Source organism: Aegilops tauschii, chromosome 3, assembly GCF_002575655.3.
Source record: "Aegilops tauschii subsp. strangulata cultivar AL8/78 chromosome 3, Aet v6.0, whole genome shotgun sequence".
Taxonomy (NCBI): domain Eukaryota; kingdom Viridiplantae; phylum Streptophyta; class Magnoliopsida; order Poales; family Poaceae; genus Aegilops; species Aegilops tauschii.
Window position 1 is genome coordinate 177,436,488 of NC_053037.3, and position 8,339 is coordinate 177,444,826.

An 8,339-nucleotide genomic window follows, 5' to 3' on the forward strand; every position below is an offset into this window, starting at 1 on the left:
ACTCCGCCCCCATTGCTAGCAGCGCGCTTCCAGACCTTCCCCATCTCCCAGAAACAGCTGCCTCCTCCATTGGCCTGACCCGGCTCCAATCCTCTCTGCTGCCATGGCGCCGAACCAGAAGAAGAAGGGGAAGAAGAAGACCCATACCTCAGTCCAGGCGCCGCCGGTCCTTGAGCCCGCCATTGAGCGGTCGGTGGTGCTCAACCAGGAAGTGATGGACAAGGTTTGCCCCGCGCTCGCCTCAGATTTCAATGAGTGGAAGGCGACGGTGGCCTGGCCTGCTTCCCGCTCCGCGATTGATAGGATGGCCACCGAGATCCTCATTCATCTTCACGCCCTCTGGGCCGGTCTGATTCCACCCTTCTCCGACTTCTTCAATGATGTGCGCATTACCAAGTCAATGCGTTGCACTTGGATCCCCAATCCATCATCCTCCTCGCCGTCTTCGCCTTCGCCTGTGAGGGCATGGTGGGCATTGCCCCTTCCGTGGATTTGCTTCGCCATTTCTTATCGCTGCGTCTGACCAACGCCCACCAGCGCTCTGGGTGCGTGACCCTCCAAGTCGTTGCAGCGACGGGGGGCTCGGGGATTGACTTTGAGCTCTCACCAGTTGTTGGCGAATTTCAGAAATGATGAGTGTTCGTGGACGCTGGTGTGCGCAACCCCCTGGTCCTGCTCCCACGAGCTCCAGCTGTCCCTAGCTCCGGCTGGGGGCACGCGAAGCTTGTTGACCGCTGGCTCGCCCACGTCTGGCGTCGGCTAGCCAGGTTGAAGGACCTCGGGGTGGCGGCGCCTATGGTGGTGAAGGAGTTCATTCGGTGCCGCATTGCTCCGCTTCAGCGCCACTCTCGGCCGATGTGGGCCTTCTCCAGCTGCGGGGACCCCATGAGGCTCCATGCGCCCGCTCTTCCTCCCGAGGTGCGGCATACAGTGCTCGAGCTCCTGACAGGCGACCCCGCGCCACCCAATCTGCCCAGACGAGGGTTTCCTCTTGTACTGGTGCTCGAACAAGGTGGAGTTCGCGAGGCAAATGCTCCCTTTCGACGAATGGGGACTGCGCCCGGTCGGCCTTGAAGGGCCCCGTGAAAGCCCCGTCTTTGTGTTTCCCCTGCCTGCTGCCACCTCGGCGCTCACCTCGGAAGTTGGTGCAGGGGGGCGAGCACCGTCGAACGCCAGCGAAATGGCCGCCGAGGAAGCGACGTCGGTCGTGGCCCCCGTGGTGGTGGCTCCCGGGGCTCGGGTGAGCTGTCCCGAGGCGACGGTCGCGGGGCTGTCGCGGTCCGAGGCTCCTAGGTCGGAAGCCCCCGAGCCTCAGGCGAGCTGTCCTGAGGCGGACACTACAAGAAATATGTCAACTTGTGACCTTGACTATTGGTCACTGAAAGGTCATTGTTTTTCATTTGCGACCTTTTTGTGACCAAAAATAGAAGGTCAAAAGCTGGCAGTCGTAAACTGAAATTAGCGACCTTCTCTGTGAGAAGGTCGTAGACGTTTACGACCAAAACAGAAGGTCGTTGAACCCATGACCTTTTGTTTTGGTCACTGGCTGTCTGCCCAGGCCACGTCGGATCCGACGTGGCAAAATTGCGACCAATTGAAAAGGTCATTGACAAGATTCAACCCGGTCCGATTAGGTGTTTTACATGGGCCGAGCCCAACAATTCAGCCTTTCTATATTTTTTTCTTGTCAATTTTTGGTCGACTTCATGGGCCAAGCCCAACATTGCAGCCTTTTTATCTTTTTTTTCAAATGAGTCCAGCCCAATGTTTTCCAGGTTTTTCTTTCCTAGGCCTTGGCCTTTCCACATTCATCTATTTTCGTTTTACTTTTTTACCCAAAATATTTGTCCAATATAATTTGATCCTTGGCCTCTTTAAGGTCCAACTCCAGCCCATTTAACAAACATTTTCGAACCAGTTTGAATAACAATATGAATCAAGTTACCACGAATTAGCTGAATATTACGGAAATATCTCAGAACACACATTCTACAAATTTCCATCACATATGTATATTATACAGATCCAAGCAACCTACGACATGTTGTAGTCAAGCATTCATGTGCTGGAATACTCCAAAACAGGAAAAATAAATAGAACAAGCCTATCTAGTGCTTCACGACAAGAAAACATTGTAATCTGCTTCTTCAAGTACTGCTTCTTCCTTTTGCAAAACATCTGGACATTCAAAAGAGAACAAGAAGTATGTCACTGATAGAAGAAATATTACGCGAATACTTTTAAAATAAAAACTAAAGACACACCAGTATTTTATCATTCTACTTATTATTATTTTACCAAGATCATTCTACTTATCTGAAATAGGCATATTCGTCAAAACTGGGAATTGAATTGGCACATATGACAAACTTAGCAAGAAATAAGCATTGAATGTTTCACATACACGTTAAGGTTTAAAAACAATCATTCAAAGTTACAGCAGATCAAAGTTCCATTTGAGTATAAGGAACAATAATCATATTCAATCAATAAGCAACTATGTCAAAATTAATTCAGATTTACTAATGTGTGTGTCAAATGATACATGCATCAAGCAGAAGGCCATCAAGCATCATGCCCTTATCTGTTCAACAAGACAAGAACATACCTGACTTTGTGTTGATATGATGGATGGTTCTGCAGTTGAACATCAGTCCGCATCATCGTTGATGATGGACGCCGCATGTACTTGTCCATTTAGAAGTATACCATGCAAAATGTAACACAAGCAGGTATTAGCATAAAGTAGAGCTTCTATAGTACATGTAAACTTTAGATATGAAGGACCAAGAGTTCCGGAAGCAACAAATCTGGCATGGATAAACCAGGACATGATGAAACAAATTATTCCCTGTGCATTTAAACAGGAATATGGTGTCCACTTCATACTACCACGTCATCATCAGGATTAAAACAACACATTGATACTCAGAGTGCTGGATGAGATAAATATCGATTGAAACCAATCAGAGCAGGGAGCAAAATAGATCCTCTATTTAATTTTCATAAGAATAGAAGCCGAAGGACAAAGATGAAGCACCCTAAGCTCAGTTTGCTAGCACACAGGCCATAAAAATCGGCTCAACATTCAAAAAGCACGACTCTAATCTTAATGTTGTGTGGAAACAAGACAAGAATTGAACAAGTTTAGTACTGTACACAGCAATGAGCATAACTTCAATACTGCACAACAAATTTAGTCAGTTATCAAATCACCTTGTGGCTATACCACATGCTGACATCAATCACACACAACTGTTCTAGATTGAATCCCCACACACCACATATATAAACCGAACTATTGTACAGACAGATCGCATTTTCTTTCCCAGATGACAAAATGCAAGACACAATCACGGATAAATCCACGGGTAGAGACCTAAGCCAGGAGAATCACCACCCGTACGTTGCCTATCTGCAACTTGTTGAACACATCCAGGAGAATCCTGTAGTTCTGGATCATGTCGTACTCCGTCTTGGCATCAAAATTCACCTGCAAAACACCCCAAAATGAGCATCGCATCGCAACCATCTAAGCCAAGCCGCCTAAGCGCAACACTCCAAAACAGATCAATCGGGCCAGAACGCCTCCTAACCTTGTGCATCAGCACCAACCCAGGGTGAACTATGTCCAGCAGCTGGCATTGCACCGCCCTCGACGCCGCCTGCGGACTTGATGATCCAGGCCCCCACGACGACCACGTCGTAATCCATGCGGAGCTCCACCTCCTGCACGTCTGATCCATGCTCCAGTGGAGGCTCGGGCTCCACCCTCGAGCATTTAGCTACTTTCAGAAATCAAATCATCATCCAAACGCAAACTGCTTCAGCAACCTGCGAATTCCAAACAGAGAGTCAGCCAACAAATTTCAGAACATCTTCAGAGATGATAGTTGGATTAGCGGAAGTGTCCTACTCACCAGCGCACAGCCTTGCTAGTTACAGCGTTGTCGCCAACGGCGGCGCGGATGGCCGTCTCCGTGACCGGCACCGCCTTGGACCACGAGAGCGACTTCATGATCGAGTCCGCCCTCCGCACCAGGCTCTCACAGCCGCCGCTCGCCAGCGGAGGTCGGCGGCATCTCCCCGACGTGGCCGTGGACCGGGAGGACGCGGCTCCCGTGATGGTGCTCCCCTTGCTGGCCACCACGCTACCCCTCTCGCTCCCCTCCCCCTCCTCGCAGTTGTTGATCTCGATCCAAATTCCCTTCCACCTCTTCATCGGCTCACCCTGGAATAGCTTCCTGGTCGCCTGCGCCAGCACCTAGAGCCAACGACCAGAACCATTGATCAGTGCATCGCCGCAGAAGACGGACATGACGGACAAACGAACTAGCAGGCGAGGAGGTTGGTTACCTTGGGGTCGATGCGGCGGAGGGAGGCGATGACGGCGAGCACGCGGAGGGGGTCGATGGAGAGCAGCAGGAGGCGAGGCTGTGCATGCGCGGGCAGCAGAGGGGCTCGCCGGTGGCTCACCGAGGGAGAGATCCAGGAGGGGATGGGGAGGGAGGTGGCGGCACGATCTGGAAGGCGAGGAGGAGTGGGTGGTGCCGCGCGGGCGCTGGCGGCGAGATCGGCTGAATCGGGGGCGGGAGGTAGGTGGCGGCTGCGAGGAGTGCATCTGAATCGGGGGAGAGAGGGGAGAGGACTGGAGTTAGGGTTTGGGTGCGGCGGCGAGAGAGGGGGCGAGGGAGGAGGGGTGCGATGGGATCTGAGCTAGGGTTTGGGTTGCGGGTGGGGGTATCTCTTATTTATTTATTTTTTCTGTACATAGATGGATGTACGGATGTGGGATGGAGAGATGGATGGATGGATGGGCGCCATGTCATCGATCCGTGGGACGAGTTCTGATTGTTTCGGAAAAATCAGTGATTTAAAAGTACTAAAAATAGAGGGATTTTGTGAAGTAGCTATCAAAAATATTTTCTAGAAGGGCGTCACACAAATTTTCACTAGAGTTAGACCACATTTTATGGATAAGGACCAATTTGTATGCATTTCTGATCTTTCTAGCTATTTTTAATCATTTTCCGAGTGGCAAAAATGGTTTTTTTTGTGAAGACCCTACCAAATATTTGTTGCAAAATTGGACTCCATCAATTTTCTAAAATACTAGTCCATATTTAATATACAATTGACCAAATGGTTGGGTGTCAAAAGCTTTGATCCACCTCTCGTGAAAAAGACAAATTTCCGTCGGTTCAGCTGGAAGCGGGTCAAATTGAACTGTAGCTGCCTCATAGTTTGCTCTTTATTTTTTCCAAAAACCATTTCTAGGTACATAACTATCTATTTAATAAGAGAAACATCAAAAGGTTTCCAAGATTCAACAACTAGCTAGGAACGGTCAAGCCCGCCGTTTTGACCGCATTTTTAAACGGGCATAAAAATTCAAAAAAATCAAAAAATTGGAAAACCTTCGCATTGTGTCATCATATGTGACCAATTTTCCAGGAAAAATAATAAACTTGTAAAACGGCAATTATTTTAAAAAAGTGTTCTCAGAAATGAGCTATCATGCATGAAGATTCATGGCTTTCAAGCGAGATGATCAATCTTATGGCCATATTCATGGCATAGTTTGTTAAAATGATCTCATATTGTGCACAATGGTGCATCTTGGAATTGCAAACAATGTTGCCTAAGGGAGTTTTCATTTTCTTTGGACAAAAATCAATTTTCCATTTTCCGAGTGCCCGAAATGAGGTTTTTTTTGTGAAGAACCTACCAAATAATTGTTGCAAAATTGGACCAAATCATTTTTCTAATATAGTAGGCCATATTTAATTCACAGTTGACCAAATGGTTGGGTGTAAAAAGTTTGGATCCACCTCTGGTGAAAAAGACAAATTTCTGCCGATTCAGTAGGAAGCGGGTCAAATTTGAACTGTGGATGCCTCATAGTTTGCTCTTTATTTTTTCCAAAAATCATTTCTAGGTACATAAGTATCTGTTTAATCAGAGAAACACCAAAAAAATTCCAAGATTCAACCACTAGCTAGGAACGGTCATTCCCGCCGTTTTGACCGCATTTTGAAACGGGCATAAAAATTCAAAAAAAATCAAAAAATTGGGAAACCTTCGCATTGTGTCATTATATGTGGCCAAGTTCCCAGGAAAAATAACAAACTTGTAATACGCAATTATTTTTAAAAAGTGTTCTCAGAAACGAGCTATCACGTGTGGAGATCAATGGCTTTCAAGACAAATGATCAATCTTATGACCACATTCATGGCATAGTTTGTTCAAATGATCTCATATTGTGCACAAGGGTGCATATTGGAATTGCAAACAATGTTGCCTAAGGAATTTTTCATTTTCTTTGGACGAAAAAACATTTTTCCATTTTTCGAGTGCCCAAAAGGAGGTTTTTTTGTGAAGGACCTCCCAAATAATTGTTGCAAAATTGGACCAAATCAATTTTCTAAAATACTAGGACATATTTAATGCACAATTGAAAAAATGGTTGGGTGTAAAAAGTTTTGATCCACCTCTCGTAAAAAGACAAATTTCTGCCGATTTAGCTGGAAGCAGGTTAAATTTGAACTGCAGCTGCCTCATAGTTTGCTATTTATTTTTTCCAAATACATGGTTTGGTGGCGATACATCGCCGTTTGGGCAGTGGCCGAGGGCCCCAACTCTAGAGCGCGTAAACTCGCATGCCCGCCGCGTGGTCACCGCGTGACCGTGGCGTTGCCATGTGTTCTGGGTGGCCTAGGAATGTCTAGTGGGTTGGGAACTCCCCAGGTAGGTGCTAGGAAGAAAATTACAACATAAGATTCTCACGAGGAGACCGATCAATGCTCAAACATGAATTAGCAGCCAAGTGTTTAATTAGCGGTACGGGAAATGTACATGGCTAATGGGCGTGAGTTTTGGCTGAGGATGATCAGTTACTAAGAAGACCGTCTTCACAAATTTTCAGCTCAAAAGGAGGAGCCTAGGTGGTACTTGCTTTGCAAAGTACCACACTGGACATAAATACGAATGTTGAAGCTGGGATCAAAATAATGAATGGATTGAGCTGGCATTTGCTGGAGGATGGTTATTTGGGCATAGAAAAGCACCGTAGAAAATGGATACTATTTGGACATACCAAAGTGGTACTTCCTTCACAAAGTCTTGTTCTGAACAAAATAGGAAAATGAATATTGTTGAATTATTTTTGAACTAGGCAAGGAAGTTTTTTTACATATTTGACGAAGATATGACCCAAAGAATTTATGAGATTGTTTTGGGAATTTTGGGAATGACATAAATATAGGTTGCTTCACAACCCGGGGCAAAAATTGCCACATGGACATGACACATAGGCAAAACTAATGAGGTGGCTCCTAGTCATAGCAACCCACCACAATTTACAAGGTTATGGCCATCTATATTGGTCGTGATCAGCTAGAAATAAGGCAGCGGACGAGTGCTATCTGCTTTATGACCATTTCGTGTAAGGAAATTACGACCTTTCTGACCAAAATGGTCGTTATACTTTAGGGTTTGGAGCCCCCCAAACAGCTTTTGACCAATTGGTCTGAAATGGTCATAGATCTATGACCAATTCTTCCAGGGTCACTGATAGAAGGTCACTAGTTGACATATTTCTTGTAGTGGGAGACTGAGGGGTCGGCGCAGCCTGACGCTCTCGTGGTCGTTCCCTCAGGAACCCCGCCAACTGCCTCAGGCGACGGCGATCGCGCCCAGGGCTTCGGCCAGCTCCGCCTGAATTTCAAAGCACTCCGCAAGAGGAAGGTGCTTCCAAGCTGCAATGGTGGCGCCTACCGGCCATTGAAGCAGAGGAAATACGTTGCCAAAGGCGAGTAAGTACCTCATCTGCATGATTTCCTGAGTGCTGCATCCTTTTTTGACCAAGGATCTTCAGGGTCCCCTCGGCTGGAACGGCGAAATCTCCTGAGGGGCGGCCCTCACCGGCCACCGGCTCGCCATTGATCTTGAGATCTGCTTGCCAGACAACCGCGCGGGGCCCGGGGCCTGCTCCGGAGGCGGACGCGTCGACCTGGGGCCTTGATCCATCTTTCCTAGCATCACTTCTTCGCGCCCCAGCCTGGGGCGTAGCCAGTGCGCCAAGGACTCCTCTGTTGGTCATCGCCGACGGCTGGGCGTCCCCAGCACCAGCCTCGTCTTCAGGTGGTGAGGCCGCGTCACCTAGCACCTTTGCCAAGGCCCGCAAGGCGGCGAAGAAGGCGCCGGCCTCGAGCTCCCTGCCGAGGGCAAGCGGGCCAGCTCGAACTTCTCAAGCAACCCTTGGCGCGGAGGATGAACTTGGCTGTGCCCTGGAGCTTGCGCGCGGACGCGGTGTCGTACGCCATGAGATCTTGCAGGA

The 8,339-nt window shown here is 47.9% G+C and overlaps 1 protein-coding gene and 1 long non-coding RNA gene across 2 annotated transcripts; both read right to left on the minus strand.

Annotated features, from left to right (window-relative positions):
• Window positions 1–1,941: 1,941 nt before the first annotated feature.
• Window positions 1,942–3,771, minus strand: LOC109769742 (uncharacterized). Its single transcript, XR_002234396.4, has 3 exons — window positions 3,597–3,771; window positions 2,609–3,493; window positions 1,942–2,178 (listed from the first exon to the last, which is right to left on the minus strand). It is a non-coding gene; the product is annotated as an uncharacterized lncRNA (long non-coding RNA).
• Window positions 3,772–3,901: 130 nt separating this feature from the next.
• On the minus strand, window positions 3,902–6,609 carry LOC120975686 (uncharacterized). Its single transcript, XM_073511715.1, has 3 exons — window positions 6,590–6,609; window positions 4,357–4,621; window positions 3,902–4,264 (listed from the first exon to the last, which is right to left on the minus strand). The coding sequence occupies exons 1-3, from the start codon at window positions 6,607–6,609 to the stop codon at window positions 3,917–3,919; spliced, it is 633 nt and encodes a 210-aa protein (XP_073367816.1). The 3' UTR covers window positions 3,902–3,916.
• Between the last annotated feature and the right edge of the window lie 1,730 nt (window positions 6,610–8,339).

Bases quoted from the DNA above. Each gene is read 5' to 3' on its own strand.
- LOC120975686 (XM_073511715.1), bottom strand. From the start codon at position 6,609: ATGTATCGCCACCAAACCAT. The intron at 4,622-6,589 runs GTATTTGGAAAA...CCCCCGATTCAG, and splicing joins ATGTATCGCCACCAAACCAT to ATGCACTCCTCGCAGCCGCC. The intron at 4,265-4,356 runs GTAACCAACCTC...CGTTGGCTCTAG, and splicing joins TCCGCCGCATCGACCCCAAG to GTGCTGGCGCAGGCGACCAG.